The following is a 24,068-nucleotide window of genomic DNA, read 5'->3' as shown; positions in this document are numbered from 1 at the left end:
GTAGTGAATCGATAGTATCCTCTCATAGATCTCGCGAGTGTATTCCTACCAGAGAAGTATGCGCATTGACCAATGGGAAGGAAAGTCATCAAATTAGATAGAAAGGGAAGTGCTCTGGAAATCGCCCTGTGGATTGAGTAGTAGGATACGACTAGAATTTAAATCGCGACTATGAGAGATTCAGGTCCTACATGGTCATTTGAATGCATCGTATGCAATGATCGAGAAATCAATAGATTGCTTCATGGGCTAGATTCTATCCTACAGTTTCTAGAATGCGACGGTATTGCACGGTCTACAGACGATGTCTGCTATCCAAACACCTCGCTCTTCGCGGCATAATGCACGTCTACCATCATTCTACTAGGGTAATTCGGTGATGTATGTGCATGAATCAATTGAAGCTACTGCTCATAGCTAGGACTTTCAGGCTCCCAAAGTCCATTAATTGGATGCGAGCAGCCACAATCTTAGAAAATCATTATAAGAAATACTAGCTTTTGGAATCAATTGGTTGAATCGTATATGATAGCAGAGATCCCCTATCTGACAGTGACCCTTCTAATCAAATGCATGCTTAGACTGCATCCGGGAACGGGTGGGGGTTGGCCAGAGCCCGGGGCGCATCATGACGCATCGAGCGACCAATGAGGTGATCAAAGGACGGAGAGTGCGACACGCGGGGCGTAAAGTCCTTCAGATCCCAGAGGTAGCCCAGGGTCTTGAGCACGGAGGTTGCGCTGTATGAAGTCGTCTCGCCGGTGGCGGGATCCGTGCCCTTGTTCTCGATGTGGCCCTTGGGCGCATACGGAGAGATCAACCAGGTGGGCATGCGGCCGCCCAGACGGTCAAAGTTCAAGGTGTATTTGCTGCCGTCGGGTGCGACCTCGGTGTAGGTCTTGTCGTCGGGACGGACGGCTAGGGGCGCGGGAACGTGGTCGAAGAAACCACCCGTCTCGTCGTACGTGAGCAGCAGCAGGGTCTTGTCCCACTGGGGGCTGGTGCGGAGGGCGTCGTAGATCTGCTTGACGAAGACCTGTCCGAACGACACATTGCCCGAGGGGTGCATCGAGTTGGTGTTCAGGCCGCAGCAGGACGGGTTGATGTATGACAGCTGGGGCAGCAGGCCCAGGTAAGCATCCTGGAAGAAGTTCTCGACGGGCACGACGTTCGACTTGGCGTTCTTCGCGGTCCAGTTGAAGAACAGCGAGTCCGGCAGGAAGGCGCCGTTGGTGCCGTCGTAGTTGCGCCACGAGATGTCATTCTCGGTGGCGGCCTGGAAGATGCTCGGGACGTCGATGCCGGAGTCCAGGAAGCTTTCGTCGTTCTCACCGTGTCCATCGGAGGTACCGGCAAGGGCACACAGGCGGTTGGGGTTGGTAGGCTAATGGCAAGGGTTAGCATGCTGTAAAAAAAAAGTAAATAAAGTGGATTCAGCGGACATACCCCGGGCACGCACGAGTGCCAGTGGTTGAAGGTGGTGAACTCATCCACCAGGTCGACCAGAGTCGGGATCTCGCTCTCCGAGTAGTAACCCATGACCTCCCGAGAAGCAGTCTGCGCCGAGATCTTCGGGTAGGCGGCGGTCTGGCGGTTGACGAAGCCGTTCAGGCTGGGAGTCAACGAGCCATTGGCAATGGCGGCATTGTCGGGCGAGTAGGTGCCGAAGAACTCGAGGTTGTTGCCGGTGACCGAGTGGTCCGGGTCATGCAGAACCGAGTCAAAGTCCTTGTTGACGGTGCAGTACTTGCCGCTGTGAGATTCGGTCACATTCAGCGGGTTGCAGAAAGGCCCGTTGTTGACGACGTTGTCGAGGCCCTCGCGGTGCACGCCACCGAGGATGTTGTCAAAGGCGCGGTTCTCCAGCAGGATCCAGACAACGTTCTCGACCTTGTCCTTCAGGTTGGCGATGGACTCCTTGGAACCCGCCTTGTAGCCCCAGGGCTCGCTGCTCTTCTGCACAGCTGCAGCGACACTGGTGCCGCACAGGCCCAGAACGGATGCGAGAGTGCTGGTCTTCATGGTGAAGTGGAGCAAGGAACTGCAATTGGGCTGTTAATCGAACTCAACGGTGGGCTGGGATTCGCCCGGGTATTTATGTGCCGTCGGTCGCCAATTGCACGGCAGATTAACACATTCCCCGACCGTGCACATGTTCGGATCGTCCATTGCGACAGGCTGCCCTGCTGCGACGGACCGATTGAGTTGCACTAGCGGTGTTGACGAGTCGGAACGGCGCGACAACGATTGCCTGGTGCATCGGCACCGGATCCCGACCGTTGCGTCGCTAATCAGGGCCAAGCATGTGGGCATGCCTGCGCCAACCCGGGGTGGGTCGACCCCGTATCCTCGGGGCCAATGACGGGCGCGGGGTGCCTGAGACCGGGCACGTGGGCGGGAGCATTCGCTGGGGAACAAAGAAGACGAGATTAAATCTACGGGATTACGTGAGACAATAGTGAGGCGGCCGAGTTTCTCATTTCCTATTTCTCAGTCATCCTCGGGTTGGGTCAACCCGGTATACGACACGACGGGCAATGTCCGTCGTGAAAGGAGTGTGGACAGTGTAAAGACACAGACAGTAGCAGAAGAATCGAAAGAGAGTGGAGGGGAGCAGAGCATTCTTGCAAAGGGATTATCAAAAGAATAGGGCTGGAACAGATCCAACCAAAAAGGGCGGCCAGCCTCACGAGAAGAGAATGTTAGCATGCTCTCAAAGCAAAAATCACTGTGTCACTCTCATGTCAATAGTCATTCGGTTGAAAGCAAAAAACAAAAATCTCCTCCCATGTTCGGTTCAATTTCCCACACGCGTAACCGGTTTGGGAAGCAAGGATGCAACCCGCTAGATGAGCTTAGATGAACGAATCGTGCTGTGGAGAAAAAGAGTGTCAGCAACCAGTGCGCACGAGATCACAGAGAGGATGAGCCGGGAGCCAACGACAGGAAAACAGAAGAGGTCGAACAGATCCTACCGGATCTCCGCCATATCGTCCATATGGTTGCACATTGCCACAAACAGGTCAAAAAACAGCTTGCCGCCAGTCTCCATCTCCATCTGCATAGTTCCACTCTTCTTGAAGGTCTTGCGGCTGCGGATGATCAGAGCCAGATAATGAGCGCGCAGCCGAGACTCCGAGTCCGGGGTGTGGTCGTACGCAAAGCGAGCAGATCGCAAGATCACGTCGGCCGGGATGCCGGTCTGAAGGCCCTGCTTGCGGAGAGCGAGGCGCTTCAGCTCCTCCAGGCCGTACTTCTCGGCTGCGCAGTACACCACCGTGTCTCGGAGCACCACGTCTCCCACCCCGCGGTGGAAGAGGGTTGCCTCGCTCGACCCGCGGCCACCGGAGTTATTGAGGTCCTGGGCGTTCTCGAGATGCCACGAGTCGCGACGCTTCCCATGCATCAAGCGGGGGAAGTAATCGCCCTTGTACAGAAACTCCAGGACACATGACAAGATCTCGGGCTCCCTAATTTGGTAAGAAAGTGATGTGGAGAATTGAACAAACGACTCACTCTTCGGGCAATTCCACCCTCTTAGTGCCGTCCTGCAGGGACTGTTCCTTGAGGATGGTGTCCAAGTACGGCGAAAGCGACAGCACATCTTCATGCGCGGCGAAAAGACGCTGTTCCGATCCCACGACTACAGTGATGATGGGACTGGTAAGAGGGCTTAATTTGGTGTTCTATCAGCTCTTGATTTCCTCTGAGAATATACTCGGGATGACCAACTTTGCCCCTGGAGGGCTTTCGACCTTCTGCTGCATCTTCTCCTTCGCCTGCTCGTCGTACTTCTTCTTGGAACCCTTGACGGTCTTGCCCGCCCGGTTCTTGGACACAAAGGAGCGTTTGAACATAACCACGACACAAGTGGTGTCACCCCACCGAGTGACAGCCAGTTTCGGTCAGAAGGAATGATCGGAGTTGGTCAAAAGAAGGAATTCGTGACGCTGCGAGGTCATGCACAGGGGCACGTGAGAGTCTGGAAGCCCTTTCCACGAAATGGGGCTCTCCGATCGAGTCTTATTGAAAAGACTCCGGAGAACCAAGTCCGGGATGGCTTTGCGTGCGCGGGTCGGTGAGACCTACGTAGCGGAGTGTTGTCGACTCTGGCAGGCGTGAGGAAAAGAAGAACGGGAGGGGGGGAAGAGCGACTACTTAAATGACCCAGTCAGGTGATATCAAACGCATGACCAGGGTGATTCACTTGGACTAGACTGGATGTGGCGCTAAATCCTGGTATGGGATTGGCCCGGTGTCTAGAGGTGCTTGGCAGGCAACCATAGCAGGGGTTGGACAATTGACAACCCACCCAGGCAATAAAGAGTCATGGTTTGTTTCCAATCTGGCGAGCTGTGAAAATTGGCAATTGAGATGATTTGCATGATAGTTGGCAAAAGGAAAGAGTCATATATATTTAGCCATGTTGAATGGCTCATCCGCCCATTTCAATGTCCCAATCAAGTCAATAACGTTGGTTTCCCCACTTGCCCATACTGCATGAGGTTCTTCGGCCAGTTCCCATGTTCCATAGTATATTTACAGAGTAAGAGACCCGCATCCCGCAGCGTCCATCACAACTCCGAAGCTGGAGAAATGACCAGCAGTGACGCCGACCATGCCATTACCCGCAGAACATTGCGTGTCCCGCTCTCCAGAGCATTGGACACAAGTAGCAGCAGTGCCGGCGCTGTAGTATTCCTATCGGTGGTATAATAATTAGTCGACACAACCATGTATTCAGTGGTATGGGGGTTTCTCACGGTTCCATAGTGCACAAAGTTATACGGAGCGCTGACGTACATGTTCTGAAGAAGCAAAGTTAGTACCCACGAATCAATGTATCAGTAAAAAACCTGAAGCTACTCACAGGAACGCCGTCGTCAAAATTATTCCCACGGTTCAATGTTCCATTCTGCGAGCTTCCAAAACTGGCCCACGCCGCGTTCCCAATGGGGAATGCTGCCATCGCATTGCTGGTAATCTGCTTGTCAGGGAAGTTTTGGGCCAGCGCCACATAGGAAAGATAGGTCAGCGAGCCACCAAGAGAATGTCCGACGGACTCCAGTGTGTAGTCTGGGTATTGTTCGATAAGAGACGCGACCTCGGAGATCACATCACTATGAACCGAGGACCAAGGACTGTTAATGCCCTGCATTATCTGGACTCCAGAGGGAAATTGGACACCGGAAAGGGACGGGACGACCAAGGTGGTGTCAATATCATTGGCGATATCGGCAGCTGGGGAATATGAGTACCATATTCTTGCAGGATAGAAGGAACGGGGGACTAACTGGTTGTAGAGCCTCTCATGACAACGGAAATCCTGTTTTTGGACGTCGAGTACCCAACGAATCCCTGCATAGTGTCGGTGATGTATCATCTAGAGATAAGGAAGAAGAGATACCTGAGTGTCGGTAGTGGCATCGTTGATCTGTTTCGTGATTGTCACATCAAATGCCGAGCCCGTGCATCCAGTATAGGCAGCGGAGGATAATTCGGCAGCCCTCTGGAGCTCGGCAAAGGCTGCAGAGTCTAGTCTCAAGCGGTCAATGAAAATGAACAACTACTTAAGTGCCTGACATACCGGCGGTGGCTCTCGATCTCAGCGTGGGAATTGCATAGACTTGGGATACACAAGCCATTCCAACGGAGAGGGTAGTAATAATCTGAAACATCATGTTGAAGAAGTGATATAACGAGTCGTTAGTTGTCAAATTGGAAGAACTTGGAACTGCTTAAAGAAAGAATGAATCGTTGGTAGAACTGGCCCTTTAAATAATCTCGTTTATCTCATCCATAACGTCCGACAGTGAAAGACAAGTGCCTCGGATGTTTCCCAAATGTCCTCCTGACATACTTTGAAACAAAACTCCGTGACGATAATATCGCACTCGGGATATAGCGTCTTGGCCTGCACACATTCGATACAAATAAACTTTCGGGACGATCGCCGTTCTGAATTGATCAATAGGGCGAATGGAGTTATTAGGGCTGGGCAGGCGTGAGCCGAGGTGAGGAATAGCGCTAGATTCATTAACACTGGGCTGAGCTGTATAGATTTCGAGAGGCCACTAGTCCAGGAGACATTTTGACCCCAGGGTCTCCATTAAAGCGAGTAATCTATAGACCTTAGTCTATGAGCCCCACCTGCCGACTAACATCTCGAATGTGCAACGTGCAGCATCTAGGGGACGTTCCGTAGGCCTAGCGGAGAAATCCGGAAAGCGAAAGTCTGATCTAGAACGCGGGGAATGCAAGAAACCTGACAAATGTTATTTAATAATAAGTAATTAGGAGCTACAGACTTCTGGCATTTGCTCAATCTTCCACAAATCAACGTTTTCCACCCTAGGACAATGCCGAGATGGTGGTTCGGCAGTTGAAGATTCGGCAGTTGGAACCGAGGCTTGTCCCCAATATCATGACTGCAATGTAACACTGGCAGGGAATTCCCCGCATTCTCGTACATTAGCTTGATATGGGAATGGTAGTCGATATTTCGCTTCGCCTTACCCGGCATTAGGGCGTATAGAACCGGACAGGGAATCCGACAGACATGTGAAATGGATGGATCTGGCCGCTTAAGTGGGAAAAGGGGATCTCGCTTAAAAATATCGCTCAAAAATATGCAGAGAGAGATAGAGAGAGAAATAGGCTCATTATACCCTACATCTTACTGCATATTTTCATCTCCATCACCATCTCCATCTGAGGATCCAGATCGGGCATTAGGGCTTGGGTGTGGCGGTGCAGATATATAGTGTGGCGAGTGCGGGGCAGTAAGACGCCGTCAGTGATATCATCGGTCAGAGACAAGGGTTATTAAAAGCAAGCTTGATCTCTTGTAAATTAGATCTTCCTGCAAACCACTTATTGTCTTTGATTCACACTCTATTACCAGCAAGAGTTGACCTGTCAAAGCCCTCTCCCATGCGCTTGGACCCTTCAAACCTACGCGCTGGTTTTACGTTTTCCTTCAAAACATTCCAGCAGTTCCTACCCATTTGAATCTTCCACCATGGCAAGCGAATATGTCTCCCAGATCAAAAACCGCCGGCGTTCGTCACAGGCCATGAAAGATCACAACCCCGTCCTGACTGCGGAGGACGAGGCCTTTTTGCAGCAAGTCACCGCGGAGCCAGAGTCGTCGCGATCTGTCGCTGACGGTGAACACCCGCAACTGGCCGCGACTGAAGACCCACCACAGCCACTGGCGGTAGATGAAGGGGCTGCGAATATCCCGCTGCCCGCATCGCCTGCCGACGAGTTTGGAAAACAGCTAGGAGAAGAGGCGCGTGAGAAGTCCAAGGACGACACGCCGAAGCCTGAGCCGGCGAGCCAATCAAACGTGAAGGCGCCGGAGAAGAAGACGAAGAAGAATAGATGGAGTTTTTTTACCAGGAAGAGTTCGGACTCGAACAAGGTGTGTTTCGTGCCCAGTAAACAGTCGCCCCACGCCCATGCTAACCCAAGAGGTTCTAGGACAAACAAGCAAGCACATCAGATAAGAAGCAATCATCTGAGACCAAAACCGATACGTCGACCAATGATGGCCAAAATACCCAGCAAGATAACCAGGATGTGACGGACATTCTAGACCGGCTCAACCTCGCCGCAGATAACAACCGGGTCTTCTCGATCAGCGACGAGACCCAAGAATTGTTGCGCAAATTCAAGCTGATCTTCAAAGACCTGGTCAATGGGGCCCCCACAGCGTACCATGACCTCGAGAGTCTCCTGACAAACGGCAACCGCCAGCTCCAGGACACCTATTCGAATCTGCCCGGGTTCTTGCAAAAGCTGATCGAGAAGCTTCCCGAGCGATGGACCGAGACTCTTGCACCGGAAATGCTTGCGGTGGCCGGTGAGCGAGCTAGTGCGAGCGGTGTCAACATGGAAAATATGGGCAAGGCCGCTGCCGCTGCCTCGAAGATGGGCATCAGTGTCCCGAGTTTGAAGGAGCTGGTGGGTAAGCCGACTGCCCTTGTGGGGATGCTCCGGTCCATTATGGCGTTTCTCCGGGCTCGATTCCCGGCTGTGCTGGGCATGAATGTGCTGTGGTCGTTGGCATTATTTAGTAAGTGACTGGGTGCAATTCCTAATTTTGGTCTCTGCTAATCTTTTCTGGTATTTAGTTCTACTGTTCGTGCTATGGTACTGCCACAAGCGCGGCCGTGAAGTCCGCCTTGAAAACGAGCGGCTGGTGACCGAGGAAGAGATCAACCAGCTGAACCAGGACGCCTCCGAGGGCAAAATTCGGCCAACCGAGACCCTTATAACGACTGCGCCTCAAGGTGCCTCGACCGACGAGGTGCGTCAGGGCGTCAAAAACGTTGAGGAAGCGCGTGCTTCGGCGGCCACCGAGCCCGGCAGCGGCTCCGAGGCTCCGCCGAGTGCCCCGGAAGGTACCAATAATGGCAATGAAAGCTCTACCCCACCACCACCACTACCATCGCGCTCCAAGTCACGTTTCTCGATCTTCTCTCGGTCCAAATCCCAGTCGTCGCAGGATGTTGCTCCTTACCCGGGCACTTGATGCTGTGCCAGCGGAAAAATCTGCCATGTTGTTTGTATGACGATCTTTTTCGGAGGAAGGCGTACCGTGGTACAAGATCGGAGCGGGCGGAGAATCGTGGGTCTGGTCCAGTAGAGAGGCGCCGGCCAGGACTAGTGACGATGATGACTCATGAACGTGTTTGTTTTTTGCTTCTTTTTATTATTTTATTTTTCGTTTGATGATTCAGAATAGTAATACCAATATTCGAATAAAGTCTGTATCCAACTAGTAGGTCTATACCGCGTGCAAGGGTGAAAGAAACAGGCTCAATGGTTAGGGTGGTTGTTGGCAGAATTTTTATCGCATCGCTCAGCCACTGCGGGGCGATGATCTCGGGCTCCAAGCCGGCAGAACAAAAGAACACAGTGGTGTTTAGCAAAGGGTAAGATCCTAGCTAGGATGTCCAACGACGCTATACCGCAGAAGAATGTGAGTCGACCAAATTGGCAGACTACTGACTAGCCACACCCTAGATGAGTGCAGCGTCGATCGCACTCCTTACCGCCCCTTCGTGATAATCCACCTATGACTGGATTCCTGCAGGTTCCCGTGTCCCTAGAACAGCCGCTGAAATGGACCGCACAGCCAATGATCCTTCCCAGGGCCTTTTGGTAGTCTTTGCGCATGATTCATCTAGCGCGTGTGTCATACGGGGATGAATCAGAGGCATCGTCGTGCAGTCAGACGGTGACTATTCTCGTGGGACTGGCCATCTACCGTGGTATTCCTCTCTCGAGTGGATTCGCTCGCTTCAACAACAAGATTCTTGTCGGGTTATCTAGTTTCATACTGTAGCATGGAGAGCTGAAGATGCGGTGAACAGAACCAGCCAATGAACTGTCCCCGGCACCCATTTTCCTGACCAATCAGCGGGGCTCCCCACTTCCCAGGAAAAATCCACTTCTGTCTCTTTTCCCGTGCCTTCCCTTCTTCTTTCTCTTCTCGTCTTCACCACGCCAACATTCTTCCAGTCTACCTACAATACCCTAACCCTATTCTCATACGAACTGCACTTTACCCAGATATCGTCCAGAATTCACGCCAAATGGCTGTTGCTGGGCTGTAAATCCCCCGCTGGGGCGCCTGTTCCCAAGGCTCCCCAGTCCAGCAGCTCCCAGGATTCCCAATTCGACTCGATATCTGTTTCTCTTTCGACGCTGTCCACTGCGTTGGAATTGCCCCCCAAGTACAGTCCCAGAAGAAGCACTTCAGCGTCCGTGCCGGACTGGAGGTGTTCCCACCCCGACAAAAAAAAAGTCTTTTTTCTCCCCCTCCTCCTCCCTCGACTTTCCACCCACTCCGATCACCATAATCCGAATTCCTATTTCACGATATACGATTACGACCGACGAGTCAACTCAGATCTCTTCTACCCTTCTTTCCCTCAACGACCATCGACCACTGGAACTTGACGCAATCGACTTGCCGAGGGGAACCCAGCAAAAACTTTTTTCAAACAAACAATATTGAACTTGCTGTCATTGTCAAACATGCCACAGTCAAGCCCTCACTCTTCAAAACGGACACACAAGAGCTCGGCTAAAAAGTCCCACCCCACCACCCCCGAGTCGAACACCATGCGGCACTCCGACCAATCCCCCAAAGGTGCCAACCAGAGCAAAAAAGCGGGCAATGCCCGATCCGCCGGCCGTGCCGTGGCCCAGAGAAAACGAAGAGCGTCGTCGACCTCCGTATCGAGCGTATCGTCAGTCTCCTCCCTGGAGGAGCTGAGCGAAGAAGCAGACGAGTCGGAAGATGACGCCGATGATGAAGAAGACCGGCCACTAGCGCGGGCCCCGTCTTATGGGCGTAGTCAAGGCAAAACCCATAAGGCGGGGCGTCAACCGACCCAGAACAAGCGGAGACGCGTCTTGGACGAGAAATTTGACGATCATATTAGCAGCGATCCCGGCGAGTCGGATGACAGCTCGGATGATATTTATGCGGGCGTCGACTACATCACTGACGGCGATGATGAAGAGCAGGACGTTGAGAAACTGGAAGAGATGATGATTATGGAGTCTGAGAACCATCATCGCATCCTGCCGACATCTGATATCGGCCATGAAGGGATTGACTGGGTCAACTCGGGTACCTTTGAAGACCAGATGATCCTCCCCACAGCGTCGTTCTTTGATGAAGAACATCTGTACAGCGCCATGGATACATTTGGTGAAACCGACATGGCCAGCGAAGCGGTTGACACTCCCATGCCTCGACGTGTTCACTTCGAGGAGCGCTCGGATTCTTCGTCCGACAGCGACTCCCACACGGACGATGAAATCCCAAGCGATTTCCTGCAGCAGGACAGTTTGGATCCGCAGTTGCGTCGCATGATTGAAAGTGACAATGAGGCGCACCGCAGCCATCGTCGCCAGTCAGAAGAGATGTTTGGCGATGCCGACTATGGCCACGGAAATATCTATCATGTTGAATCCAATGGCGGCTCCTCCGAAGGGAGTCTCAGTGGTTATGAGAGTATGCAGGCGAATCTTGTTGACATTGCTCTATTTATGCTAATCCATTTCCAGCCGACGATGGCGACACTACGGATGAAGACCTCCCGCCCCCGGCGACGATTACCCACCCTCGTTCCCTCCTTCGTCGGGACTCGGCTGATTCGCTGATCGCCGCGGGTGACGACCAGTGTGACAGTCTTCCACGCCGCCGTGGACCCATCATGGGAACGTTCATCGCCGACCCTCACAAGCCGGTGGCCCTGGTCGACTGCACTGGCAAGCATCTGGTGATCATTCCGGCCTATGCTTCATCCCGTCACGATTGGCTCGACTCTGCCGCGAACAGCATGCCGGGCACCGCCAACAACAGCCCGCGACAGACCACTTTACACTTGGTCGATGAGAGCGACACTGATGCACTCGCGTCCCCGAATCAAACCGACTTCAGTCCGATGCTGGCCTCCAGCGCCAATCTCATGATGACGGCCCTCGGCAACGATCTCACACCCGGCGGTCAAGTCATGGGTCCTCCGGAAGCTTTCTATCCCTCGCAGGACTTGACGATCGACAGTTCCTTCGAAGAAGATGACGAAGATGACCCAGAGGCTTCTCTCAATGTTGATGATTTCATCGATTTCGGCAATGACTCTTCGGACGAAGATGAAGATGAAGAAATGGACAAGCCATTTGACGATGAGACACTCATCTCGCCCATGGCCCCGCCTTCCCTTCGGAACATGGGCACACCAACCCCGACCCGCCACTCGGAGTCTCAGCAGGCCAATAATGCCGAGCAGTTCCTCAACCACCTCGACAAGGGCATTGTGACGGCCTTCCGTCGTAATCACAATCGGTACCAGACACTGCTGCGTCTGCCCCAGCACCGCGAGTTCATGCCCGCCAACTCGCCTTCCCGGCCTGCCAGCGTCTTTCGCCACGCCAAACACGCGGACCAGCGCACCCCGACCCGGAAACGCAAGGCAATCGGATACGCTGGTGGCGAGGCCGTGCGACGGAAGCTCATGGATGCTCAGCGTCGTACTCAGCTCCCGTTATAAACATCGTCTTGATTTTTGTTCGAGTCTGTGACGGCTTGAATAGACCGAATAGCAACCCGTCGGTTCTTTACGATTCCACGAAGTTTTGGGATGTTTTCCCGAAAAGATTAGCATGATACAAACGGCCGCTGTTATATGTCTACGAGTCGCTGGCAGACTTGATTTTCCCTAGGCGCATCACTTGACCTTTCCTCCCACCTTTTGCCTTCAATATCTTCGAGTCTCCAAATAATGGAGTTTTGTTTGATGAACAACAGCAAAGCACACTCGCATTTTATTCCATTCCATTTTCTTGCCACGAAAAATGACCCATGGCTAAAAGTTGACGAGCGAATCTTGCCATTGCATTTGGATGTTTTTATTGCGCGCTGTCTTCGAAAATTTTTATTGCTTTCCTCTTTACCTTTCACACACCCAATCTCTCTTTTGTTTCCCATGTGTTTTTTTGTTCGCGTGGGGTGGTGTGATACCTAAGGCTTCTTTGATCTCATGGAGTTGATCTGTTGTTCTTCGTCGAATGAGCCATGGATTGATGTATGTTTTTATAGCTGAATTTCAAATTTCTTCCAAAAATGTTTTGCATTAGACTGTAGTTGCTTGCATAAAGGAACGCACTTTGTCCCCTAGCGGACCGGTTCTCGAAAAGTCTGGGGTACATACAACGGGGATTAGCCCCGCCTTTGCTGTTTTCGGCACGGAGGTGCGTCTTCCGAGGGGCTGTAGACGTTTTGGGCCAGTTGCAAAGACTACTGCGATGGATACTACCTGGTCGGGCAGGGGAAGCCAATATTATTTGGTAGTTGATGATGGTTTTATGCGATACTACCCCCTCGCAGTCCGTCAAATTTGATTCTCCAGGTTCGGATTCCCGGAACTTGACCACGAGCCAGTCAACCCTGGAAATTGATCGGACTTTTGATCTGATTGTTCCAACCAGGAGAAGGAATCGTAAAAATGGACCCTAGGCTGAAGAACACACGTGGAACGAGCAAAATGCGGGGAAGCACACTGGTGGCCACACAAAATGTTTCAGCTAAGCGAAGTTGGGCGATTGTTTCTGGATCTTTTGCTCGTAGTCCCTTCCCCTGATTGATCACATGGGCTCGCACTTGTCCGTGTCCTCACTGACGGTTTAACGCATCTAAGCCGGACCTTCTTCCCCACATTCATACAACCCGATTCACATCATTGCCGGAGTGCTCCGCAGCTCCTTTCGGCCCCCAGACCTGTTTCTCAAAATGTTCCACACATTCGAAAGCGTGGAGAAGTCTGATCCAGGAACGGCTGAGAGGGCTCGCAAGCGTGCTAAACGTCGCGAAGGACAGCCGCGAGCAATTCCAAATGCATGCACCTCGTGCCGGACTCGGAAGATCAAATGTGACGGCGAGCAGCCGTGCGAGTCCTGTCGGTGGTATCACAGGTCTGATGAGTGCCAGTATTCAGAGCCGCGGGCGCCTTATAGGTGAGTCTCTTTTGCGATCACCATGTCTATGAAGCCGAGCTGAGTGGGTCAACTAGCCATCCTACCATGGCCCAATATAGGAGCGTCCTGCGCAAGATCTTTCCCAATGTGGCTCCAGAAAACATAGTCAACTTGCCGCGAGAACGACTACCAGGTCTCATGGACCGCAACCTCCTGCAAGCGGCGCTCAATTTGACGACGCAGTCCCAGGCATCACCCCCTGCCTCGGTCTCGGATGCCACATACAGTGATCCGCCGTCGAATGAAGTTGAGAATCTAGAGTCGCTTCAGGCCATGCCGGAAGAGTTTCCAGATAGCAATCCAGCAGGCTCCACAGCGTCTCTTATGGGAGCCTTCTCAGATGAGGTTAATGCTTTGTCACTCCTCGTCCGACAACCCTCGTCCTATCTTGGAGTTTCTTCCGTACAGGCTGTGCTGAAGGTTATCACTTGGCTTGACCCCCAATGCGCTTTCCACTTTGCACGTACATCATCCACTGAGAGGTACGAGCGGCCTTCAGACTGGATCCATCACATGCCGCTTCCACCACACCCTCCACCATCACTTTCGGAGCTTGAGATGCTCAATGCTTATTTCCTATACTTTCACCCATTTGCACCAATGATAGACGAGCAAAGCTTCCGCGAAATATACCGAGCCGGCCTTAGAAAGGATGACCACTGGCTAGCACTGCTGAATATTGTCCTGGCTCTTGGGTGCATTGCAGCCACTTCTGCGAGCGATCAGTCCCACCAGTCTTATTTCTATCGGTCTATGAGCCATCTCAGCCTTAGGTCCCTGGGTACTTCGAATCTTGAAAGTATCCAGGCTCTAGGGCTTATCGGTGGCTGGTACTGTCACTACATCAGCCAACCAAACATGGCATACTCCTTGATGGGCGCCGCTCTTCGGATGGCAGTATCTCTTGGACTACACAGAGAGCATACTAATAGCCGCCAGCCGGCGAAAGATTCTGCAGGACCCCAAACAACCGACTCCAACAAGGCGGCTTTAACGGATCTAAAACGCCGTGTCTGGTGGTCCCTTTTCTGCATGGACACTTGGGCGTGTGTGACCCTTGGAAGACCAAGTATGGGCCGATCAGGTCCGGCTATCACTGTAAAGGCGCCCTGCGTCCAAGATAAGGTGCGTCCATTACTCTCACTTTCCACTTTGTATGCGTGCCGTAGCCCTGACATACGCTTGACAGGAAAACGTCTTGGACATTCTTCCACTAGTAGAAAACATCCGCTTTACGAAAATAGCTACCGAGATCCAGGAGGCACTGGCTGCTGTGCCACTAGTCAGGTCTCCGGAGATGTCGCGCGGCGGAGCCCAGCTGCTGCAGTGGTGGGAAAACTTGCCCCCAGTGCTGAAGGACCACGAACCATGCTCCGAGAAAATCAGTATCGTGCGCACAAACATGCGTTGGCGCTACTTGAATCAGCTCATGCTACTCTACCGTCCAGTACTCCTGAATTATGCGATCCGACGAGCCCCATATATCACACTGCAAGCTGAGGAGTGTGCGGCCATCGAGAAATGTCGAGAAGCTGCCGAGCAAACTATAGAAAGCATAGCTGCCACAAACAAAATGGACCCATTCATTTGCTGGAATGCCGTCTGGATGATCTTCCAGGCAACGATGGTTCCACTAGTTGGCCTGTTCATCCACGACTCGACCGCCAGTGATCAGCGCGCCTCTCTGGAGTCCTGCAAGGCCCAGGTCGAGACCGCCATGCTCACACTCTCTCGTATGAATCCTTTTGCGCCAACCGCCAAGCAGTCCCTAAATGCCATTTCTCGCATTTTTGAGGCCAGTAAGCGCCGGACAGATCCATATACCCCCGGACACGTCGAATCAACCGATGTCTTGCAAACATCTGATTTCGCTCACACTGCTGAGACTTCGGATAAAGAAGATGGGCTGGAGTGGCTGAATATTCAGATAGACAATTTTGATGCACAGTACCCGTGGGATTATATGAGCTGGGGGGATATAGGGTCTGGTCTGACTGGTGTCGACGCCCAATTAGACTTGATGGCACCTGCTATTTCGGATGATGAGTTGAAACAACTAATGGGTTGACAGACAAAGCTACCTGGGTTATGCATCGGAATGATGTTAGAACCAAAACAGAAAGATCTCGTGTACTTATCGTCATGTTTCAATGAAACCCTGAAATTTAATTTCTTTTCAATTTCCTTTTTAGTATATTCTGCGACAGGCCCACAAAATTAGAGAACCGAGAGGTCATTGGGTTGGTACTGAATGTAGAAGGAAATACACACATTACCAGGCCATCTTTCCGCACACTATGGTAACCAGAACCAAGCAACTGTACATTTTGATAATTCTGGATGAGTTTCAATCAAATGCCCTGGTCAAAATGGTACTAAATAGTGAGCCGTGTATGTCGATCCGAATCGCTTCTTAAGTAGTATACTTTCCTTAAAACGTCGCGGATGAATCGAGATCTTCTCTTGCTACCTAAACTCAATCTTGACCCTGTCCGATATGAACATTCTGAGGGGTATTCATGTTTACCTGTGCGAGTAGATCTAATATCTTCCTGTTTTTCTGTTATTCTTGATGTGGAGAGTATCAATTACTTTCGGTTTATTTGCTTCTCCTAAATTGATTTACGGTACATATCTTCACCTGGGATCTGCTGAATTCTATATTTGGTATTTGCTAGTAGAAGCTCGAAAGCAACGTTTCCACCCTGATCAATCCTGTATTCAGTGCCGATCGCTGCTATTCTTGCCACGGGTCCAGTCAAGCATTCTTCAGGCTAATCTGAGCGCGAATTAATCTCGAGGAGCATATTCTGCTACCAACCCCGCATTTCGTCAAGATTGTGGTGACATTATTAGCAAGGATAAGTCGCAGGTACTAACACAAATACCTCAAATCTCTCGGGTTTCTAGACAGTTGACTGCTGTACTGCATCTTGGCCATTTCCGGGATTAGATCCCCCTCTGAGGAGCAGTTTAGGATCTGTGCTGGCCTTCCGAGGATTAGGCGCCTCAAAGACCGCGTCTAACTCCTCAAGGGTTCGTCCTTTAGTTTCAACGAAGAAAAGATAGATGACACAGAACTCTAGGACGTCCCAGAGAACAAAGAACACATAAAACCAATATCCGATCTATAAAACACATCAGTAATGAGACAAGCCTCCGTGGTATGCTGGGCGTACCTTGTTGAGAGCTACTGGAGCAGCAAAGGTGTTGACAAATGAGGCACAACCGCTGGTTATTTGCCACACACCCATCCCTGAAGGCATTCAAGAGCACATAGTTAGTAAAGCCGATAAGGACACGCGAGAGTTGAGTCATACCTTTGGCTCGCATATCGTTCGACAGGACTTCACCTGGATAGATGGGTTGCATTGAAGTCCAGGCAAAGGCGAATACCGACCCGAAAATATAGATGAAGGCAATGGATGCGTTTGAATCCGTTTTACTGCCCGTGTGAACGTATCCTGCCGCAGTTCCAGCAGCTACCGCAAGGGCTAGAATCATGCCAGCAGTGGCGCCCAGCAGCATTTTCCTTCGTCCAATAATGTCATGGAATCGGGCCCCTGCAATTGCCGGTATCCAGCCCGTAATGGCATAGACAATGTTCAGGAGCAGTTTGGTATTCGTATCGGTAATGCCGACGTTCTCCAGCAAATATGGGAGATAGTATGAGGCAACACTAAGTAAAGGGGGTTCAGTAATCGTTCGGAAATACATTGCTTTGAATGTGAGCATATGGCCTTACTTGTTTCCAGAAAACTGGGAAAACCAGGCAAAGCTCATATTGAGCATGAGACGGTATCGTCTTGCTTTAGTTTTGACAAGCACGCGCAAGTCGAAAAAGTTTCGCCAGCCCACCATCCCTTCTTCACTGAGGGAATTGGCCATTTCACTCATTTCAAGTTGTACAAGTGGATGGTCAGAGTCACCATTGGCATGGAACCTTGCGACTATTGCTCTGGCTTCCGCTACTTTTCCCTTTCCAATCAACCTGTTGATCTCATAAGCGATTGCTTTCAAAGCTGAGAAGAAAGTACTGTTACTGACCACCGCGGAGATTCAGGACAAAACCAAATTCCTAGCGCAACGATGCCTGGGCATAACATTTGGAGCCATAATGGGAGTCTCCAATCCAAATTTCCATGATCGGAGAGGTTTCGATGTGCTCCATATACGGCAGCCGTCGCGATTATAGATCCCTTGGTAATTATCAGCCTTTTTGCAAACATCCCCGACAGAGGTGCTACATACCAGGTAGTAAAGTGTGTTATAGAGACCAGCAATAGTGCCACGATACTGAGGAGCTGCAATCTCAATCAAGTATAACGGGCTACTCATTGTAGCTAGGGTCGAAAAGAAGGATAGCAGGAATCGACCGCCGACAAACGCTGGTATGGTTGGAGCAACGCTTGTTACAACAGTGCCGACGCATACACCGAGACAACCCACAAAGATAGGAAGTCGACGCCCCTGCCAATCTGCAACCCAACTGAACAGTGCGCCAACCATTTGGCCAACCTAAATCGTTCTCAGTAAACTCAACCTGACATTTATTCAGGAACATGAGGATTGATTGCGTACATTGAAGATAGAAAAGACAATCCCAGTGCCTGCATTTCCTTTCGCGGGCAGGTTATAGTATTGAGTGTAGTTCGGGGTAGCGTTGATGCTGCCCATCAGGCTACCGTCGTAGCCTATCCAGAGTAAGATAGTTTTCTGTCAATATCTCAATCCGAAAAATCAACCCACCATTCATAGTCGAGCATAGAAAAATCAGCGCACAAACGGTGTACATATGCAGATAGCCCTTGGCCCATGGATTGGGCTTCGAGATTTCCAGGGCAGCTTGAAAAGTGATGCCCTCCATCTGCGCAATTTCGAGCTTCTGTTCATCTGCATTGTCGACATGCTCTGCGGACTTCTCCATTTTGAGAACCAGAAACAGCTTCTGTCAAATATAACGATGAGTTCAAGCGATCAATATGAGATAGCAATATCACAATAATCCAGCTAGATGCCAGACCAGTTCCGGTCCGCGCTCTTTATGTAGGCGGACGCCAGCCAGCCTAACTCCATTTGCTCAAAAGCTCGGTGACCCCGGATTTTTCGCTTTCCGCAGTAGGTGTGTTGTTAGTAACCGGAGCCAGCCCCAATTAACCAGTTTGGGCACGGTCTGTTTCTGTCACTCCCGAATGTGGGGCATGCCAGCGGGTGCTCCTTGTTTGCGAAAACATCAGGCTGGGTTTTTCTTTGGAACGTACTAGAACTTTGTCGAGGAACATTGACTAGATACGACGCGATGCAATCTCTAAATGAGCCAAAACTAAGCCCGTAAAGAGTCTAATAATCTCATATGCACTTGCGACTGACTCATAAAACACAAACTAAATTCTGGATTTCTCTATCAGTAACATCTCGCCGTCTAAACACGACGAGTCAGTATGCCCGCCCCCAAGACATTATCTATAATCAGAGATCAATTTCAGACGCGCGTCAAAACAGGGAGTCTTGCTACAGAAGATAAAATCCCGGATCTGTTTCGTATGAAAAGTGCCAGTGACCTACAGTGTCCCTTCTTCCTCCCAATCAAAAATTATCATTCTCTCCTACGGCAATACGCATTCGCACGCAAGGACGTTCTGATTGAACACTCAGGGGCGCATGAATCTGGCATGGATTTCTCAAGGAGAGAATTGGCGACTACCCAAATTGCGACATGAAACTGAGATCGCTTGCGCAGTACAAGCTTCATCAAGCTTCCGTACACAAGATTTACCTCTAAGAAGGCCTAGTTAGAGTAGAACAGCCGATTTGGCATTATTATACTTGGTCTGCACTATCATGTCGACTGTGATTATAGTGCAGTTAATTATATTCTTCTATCGCTTATGATAGGTACTCCTTGTAGAGTTGCTTCCAATCGAGAAGTTTCTATGTGATGTATGATGGCGAATACTAGTATTAGGCGCAACAAGATCTGCTGCACGTATAGTAGCACTCTCATCAATTCCTTATCTTTTCTTATAAAATTGCTTGAATGAAAGCCACCCCGATGTGTAATATGAAGCTGTTGCAGATCAGACACAAAGCCGCTACGTCGGAAATAATTCTAGCCTTCTCTATACGGAGAATTAAGTTGATCGAAAATCGACTTGAACTTCATGATGCGTATATAGCCTACTTTACTTCTTCTGAAATGGTCATACAACGCAGTCTTTTTCCTGTGTCACAACAGGTCGACTATTTGCAATTGGCGAGAATCGCCTTCAAGTGTTCCTGTGTCACAACAGGTCGACTATTTGCAATTGGCGAGAATCGCCTTCAAGTGTTCGCGTTTATCATTTTAGAACCTTTCAATTACATCCCTGCCGCTGCTCCTCCCCCATTCGGAAATCCGTATTCACTGTAATTTTGCCATCCTCGCTCCCATCTGTCCTGACATCGCCCATTTCGACTTGCACGGCGCTGGTCGTTAGCAGGGCCTCGTCCCAGTCAAGGGGCTTATTCGGCTTCCGTCGCATACTCTTTCTGTTGACTAGCGCTGGTGCTACCGGCTCCGAGTTATTCATGTACCGTTCCCTGCTCGTTCCAAATACTCGAGCAATCGTGTATCGGAGGAGCGGCTGCAGGGTTGGAAGACAAGCGCACACAATGCCAATGCAGGGTTCGACGCTGGACCAGATAAAAACGTTTCCCATGGTCCAAGTGACATCAAGCGAGGATTCGAGGAAGGTCATAAAGTAGATGCGGATAAGGCTTGCGACGCACACACTAAGAAGCAGAAGAAAATTAGCTTGGACTCGGTGAATATTTTGCGGCGAAGACGTACAAGCCGCCCAGCATGAAAATCCCGCTGATCAACAGTTTCTGGGTGGATTTCATCTGAAGCTTCCACACCATAGGAATGGGAACAAGCAAGATGATCACATCCGTGGTGACATTTGCCGCAGCATTGCCTATATAAAAGGGGTAGAGATTGTAGACGCATTTCCCTCCGCTAGGATCCACGTACTGTGTCCAGTAGTAGGAGACCGGACGACAGCATACCAGAAATGCAATCATGCAGGATACAAAGTAGCCGACAGTGAGAAAAATACAGAACCACATCAGCTTGGTCATCCCGAAGATTCGCCGGTAGAACAGTATGATTGACAATTTGATCAGTGGGACGTTGGCGATGTAGAGGATCACATATATGAATAAAATCCGAACCACTTCCACCACGTTAAGGATGGGTACAGCCCAAACATGTTTCCCGAGGCCGTAGTTTCCTCCTACGGGGAGGAGAGTCAGATTTGGTCTTAAACAATCGCAGTGCCAACTTACCAATGATAGTGCAAATGAGACTCCCGGTGACTGAAAGCTACAATGCACAGTAAACAACAATTGTCAAGAGACGTATATGTCACTGGGAGAACATACAAGTGAGGCGAAGATCATCCAGTCATCCGCGGCTATTTTTGCCTGCTGAATTTTGAGTCTGGCATAGAAGCGAAGCAGAACCGCAAGGGCTGCAAGGATATAGGTTGTAATGACAGCGGCATTGTTTCTCCCCAGGTGGCTCTCAGAGAGATCTATTCCTGCAGGAGCCTCGCCGAAAGGACTCTGTGACATCGCTTCAGGTTACCGAGAGATTCATCGATACCGACATAGATTGATATGTGTGTTCCGTCGATTGTTGAAAGAATGAGGATACTTGTGGGTCCTACTGCTTGGGCGTTGCAAGATATTTCATCTCCGCAAAGAAGACTCGGGCCACCGTCTCAAACTCAAAATGGCAGTCAAACTCTCCACTTGCATCCTGAAACTGACGCAGACCCCGCCCGAGGCTGTCGCTGTTACCAGTCCTGCTTCTTTATCTTTAAACCCAATCCAAACAGTCAAGCGTACTCTCTTAGACTGTCTTGTTCGCTCGCATCCAGAATAACCAAATCCCCTATGGAATTGAAGTTCTCCTTTCCTCCCGCCTTCGGGTCCGGGGAGAAGGCCGAGAAAAAGGGGTCAGGATTCGCATCCCTGCAGCGTTGGCTCGGGACGCTATCAACATGGCTCCACTTTCCAACAAAGGGATTGACCAAAAATCCGGATAGTGAGGCCGCTAATTGCACCTAGTGAGACGCTCAAGACGGGAGGAGATGCCAATTCACTGTTCTGGCTTTGACCACACCAATCTGCCAACCCGTAGAAAGAGAAACCTCAATCGTGTCCGACTACAGTCCATCATGCCGTCCAACGAGTTTCTCTCCAACGAGCCCGTTACCATAGACCCCGGGCGATATGCCTATCAGGCTCGCAGGCTCCGAGTGGTGTGCATTGGTGCGGGTTTCTCTGGGCTGATCCTGGCATATAAGCTCAAGCACGAGCAGCCCCTCGATTTTGTCGATTTCACCATTTACGAAAAGAACCCCGAGGTTGGAGGAACCTGGTTTGAGAATATCTATCCTGGAGTGGGATGCGATATTCCTGCGCACAGCTATATCTTTCCTTTCGAGCCAAACCCGTCCTGGTCCAGATGCTACGTTGGCGGGCCGGAGATTGAAAAGTATATACTCGACACGGTACACAAGTATGGACTGAAGGATCAGATCGTGTTCAAAACCCGGGTCATCAAGTCCATATGGAATGAAGAGCGAGGCAAATGGGAGATTGAGCTTAAAGGGAATAACGGCACAGTCCATGACGAAGCAGATGTTCTCATCAATGCCTCGGGTATTCTGAATCGCTGGAAGATGCCGGATATTGACGGTCTGGATCAGTTTTCCGGCAAGCTCCTTCACACAGCCGCCTGGGATAAAACCTACGACTGGACGGGCAAGAAGATCGCGGTCATCGGCAACGGCTCTTCTGCCCTCCAAATCGTGCCGGCATTACAGCCTAAGGCTGCAAAGATCGTTAACTTTGTCCGCCATCCAACCTGGGTGTCGGTCAATCTGTGTCCGGACATAACCAAGGACGGCATGGGCACCGATTTTGAGTACAACGAGGAGGAGAGGGCAAAGTTCGGAGAGGACCCCGCCGCCTTCCTAAAGTATAGGAAACGGATTGAGTGCTCGTATGTTCAATCAAGCTGTCTTTTCCTCTCCATCTAGCACGCTAACGCAACACAGAGTCAACTCTGTTTACCGACTGATGCTTTCTGGTTCTGACTTTAACCGGATGATATCCGATGCGACCGAGGGGGTCATGCGAGAGCGCCTTAGCAAGAATCCCCACTTGATCGAGAAGCTTGTTCCCAGATTTGAGATTGGATGTCGTCGACTGAGCCCCGGCGACGGATATCTCGAGGCAATGCAGGAGCCCAATGCGGAGTGGTGCTTTGATAACATTGAGGAAATCACTAAGACAGGAATCCGCACAAGCCAGGAGGAGCACGACTTTGACCTGATTGTCTGTGCCACTGGCTTCAACACTACCTTTGTCCCGGGGTGGGAGCTTGTTGGTCGGGATGGTCGACGGCTAGATGAGGAATGGAAGGAAGCACCGGAGGCATACTTTTCAATCTGCGCCGCTGGAACTCCAAACTATTTTATGTTCGCTGGGCCAAATTGTCCCATCGGTCATGGTAGTGTGCCTCAGATGCTTGGCTGGAGTGCTGATTATATTCTAAAATGGGTTAAGAAGATAGCCCGCGAGGATATTAAGTGCGTTCCTATTCGATCTTCTAGTACTTGGCTATAGCTGATGTCCAGACAGATCTGTCGCAGTCACTGACTCTGTTGTTCGCCACTATAACCGTTTTGCGCAAGCAAACCTCCAAAACACCGTCTGGAGCAAGGGCTGCAATGCCTGGTATAACAATGGAACTACGGTTACGGCCATGTATCCAGGAAGCGTACTGCACTTTAAAGGTAAGTATTCCGATTTCGCATAACAGATATAAATTCGATTGAGTTACTAACCTGTGCTTCCAGAAGCAATTGAGGGCATTCGTGGCGAGGACTTTGACATTCGGTACAACACTCCAGACCGCTTTCTGTTCCTTGGCAATGGCGAGCTAGAGTGGGAGAGGGCCGAAGGTGCCGATTTGGCATTCTACTTGAGGTGAGCGAGGCCATTAGTCTTTGCATATCTTTTGGCTAGAGATAAGAAACGCACGCAAGCATAAGTAACCCGAGTTGGACTGTGTACCAAAATTGCAGACGTCGCTGGTGCTAGTGTGCCCAATCTAGGAGCAGAAACGTGTCCTTCAATTCCACTAGCTAGGTAGCCAGAGACGAGAATGAATTCCTGTCCTTCACAGTGTTGTCAAATACCAACTACGCTTGTCGTTTCGTAAACGTGTACGCGAGCTAGGTGCCAGAATCCTTAAATGTCGCTTATGGCAGCAATTCCACGTATAGATTTTTGCATGCTTCGGATCCAGACGAGGAAGTTAAATTCTAAAATGAAAATAAAGAAGTCTAGTAGAGTGATTGGGTCTGTACAAGCAAACAAAATCTGGATTATCGGAACCCTTTTGGGTTCTCATACTTGCAACTAGCGCTACAAAGCATAGACAAATTCTGGGT

At 50.6% G+C, this 24,068-nt stretch overlaps 9 protein-coding genes across 9 annotated transcripts; 4 read left to right on the top strand and 5 right to left on the bottom strand.

Annotated features, from left to right (window-relative positions):
• Positions 1-577: 577 nt before the first annotated feature.
• Positions 578-2,022, bottom strand: PFLUO_LOCUS1711 (uncharacterized protein; the record flags this gene model as incomplete). The annotated part of the gene is made up of 2 exons (XM_073778775.1): positions 578-1,384; positions 1,447-2,022. The coding sequence occupies 2 exons, from the start codon at positions 2,020-2,022 to the stop codon at positions 578-580; spliced, it is 1,383 nt and encodes a 460-aa protein (XP_073635797.1).
• Positions 2,023-2,971: 949 nt separating this feature from the next.
• On the bottom strand, positions 2,972-3,857 carry PFLUO_LOCUS1710 (uncharacterized protein; the record flags this gene model as incomplete). The annotated part of the gene is made up of 3 exons (XM_073778774.1): positions 2,972-3,470; positions 3,517-3,660; positions 3,733-3,857. 3 exons carry the CDS (start codon positions 3,855-3,857, stop codon positions 2,972-2,974), a joined length of 768 nt encoding a protein of 255 aa, XP_073635796.1.
• Positions 3,858-4,539: 682 nt separating this feature from the next.
• PFLUO_LOCUS1709 (uncharacterized protein) lies at positions 4,540-5,158 on the bottom strand (the record flags this gene model as incomplete). Its single annotated transcript, XM_073778773.1, has 3 exons — positions 4,540-4,701; positions 4,764-4,808; positions 4,871-5,158. 3 exons carry the CDS (start codon positions 5,156-5,158, stop codon positions 4,540-4,542), a joined length of 495 nt encoding a protein of 164 aa, XP_073635795.1.
• Positions 5,159-7,021: 1,863 nt separating this feature from the next.
• Positions 7,022-8,539, top strand: PFLUO_LOCUS1708 (uncharacterized protein; the record flags this gene model as incomplete). The annotated part of the gene is made up of 3 exons (XM_073778772.1): positions 7,022-7,426; positions 7,486-8,080; positions 8,139-8,539. 3 exons carry the CDS (start codon positions 7,022-7,024, stop codon positions 8,537-8,539), a joined length of 1,401 nt encoding a protein of 466 aa, XP_073635794.1.
• Positions 8,540-10,050: 1,511 nt separating this feature from the next.
• PFLUO_LOCUS1707 (uncharacterized protein) lies at positions 10,051-12,077 on the top strand (the record flags this gene model as incomplete). The annotated part of the gene is made up of 2 exons (XM_073778771.1): positions 10,051-11,038; positions 11,092-12,077. The coding sequence occupies 2 exons, from the start codon at positions 10,051-10,053 to the stop codon at positions 12,075-12,077; spliced, it is 1,974 nt and encodes a 657-aa protein (XP_073635793.1).
• A 1,238-nt stretch (positions 12,078-13,315) lies between these two features.
• Positions 13,316-15,628, top strand: PFLUO_LOCUS1706 (uncharacterized protein; the record flags this gene model as incomplete). Its single annotated transcript, XM_073778770.1, has 3 exons — positions 13,316-13,539; positions 13,596-14,685; positions 14,750-15,628. The coding sequence occupies 3 exons, from the start codon at positions 13,316-13,318 to the stop codon at positions 15,626-15,628; spliced, it is 2,193 nt and encodes a 730-aa protein (XP_073635792.1).
• Positions 15,629-18,114: 2,486 nt separating this feature from the next.
• On the bottom strand, positions 18,115-18,487 carry PFLUO_LOCUS1705 (uncharacterized protein; the record flags this gene model as incomplete). Its single annotated transcript, XM_073778769.1, has 2 exons — positions 18,115-18,254; positions 18,310-18,487. The coding sequence occupies 2 exons, from the start codon at positions 18,485-18,487 to the stop codon at positions 18,115-18,117; spliced, it is 318 nt and encodes a 105-aa protein (XP_073635791.1).
• A 1,426-nt stretch (positions 18,488-19,913) lies between these two features.
• On the bottom strand, positions 19,914-21,174 carry PFLUO_LOCUS1704 (uncharacterized protein; the record flags this gene model as incomplete). Its single annotated transcript, XM_073778768.1, has 4 exons — positions 19,914-20,331; positions 20,390-20,834; positions 20,887-20,923; positions 20,983-21,174. The coding sequence occupies 4 exons, from the start codon at positions 21,172-21,174 to the stop codon at positions 19,914-19,916; spliced, it is 1,092 nt and encodes a 363-aa protein (XP_073635790.1).
• Positions 21,175-21,782: 608 nt separating this feature from the next.
• PFLUO_LOCUS1703 (uncharacterized protein) lies at positions 21,783-23,605 on the top strand (the record flags this gene model as incomplete). The annotated part of the gene is made up of 4 exons (XM_073778767.1): positions 21,783-22,612; positions 22,668-23,201; positions 23,254-23,408; positions 23,472-23,605. The coding sequence occupies 4 exons, from the start codon at positions 21,783-21,785 to the stop codon at positions 23,603-23,605; spliced, it is 1,653 nt and encodes a 550-aa protein (XP_073635789.1).
• Positions 23,606-24,068: the final 463 nt, after the last annotated feature.

This window comes from Penicillium psychrofluorescens (assembly GCF_964197705.1).
Source record: "Penicillium psychrofluorescens genome assembly, chromosome: 1".
Classification (NCBI taxonomy): Eukaryota; Fungi; Ascomycota; class Eurotiomycetes; order Eurotiales; family Aspergillaceae; genus Penicillium; species Penicillium psychrofluorescens.
Note: the sequence above shows the minus strand (reverse complement) of the source record. Positions and strands in the feature narration are given on the sequence as shown.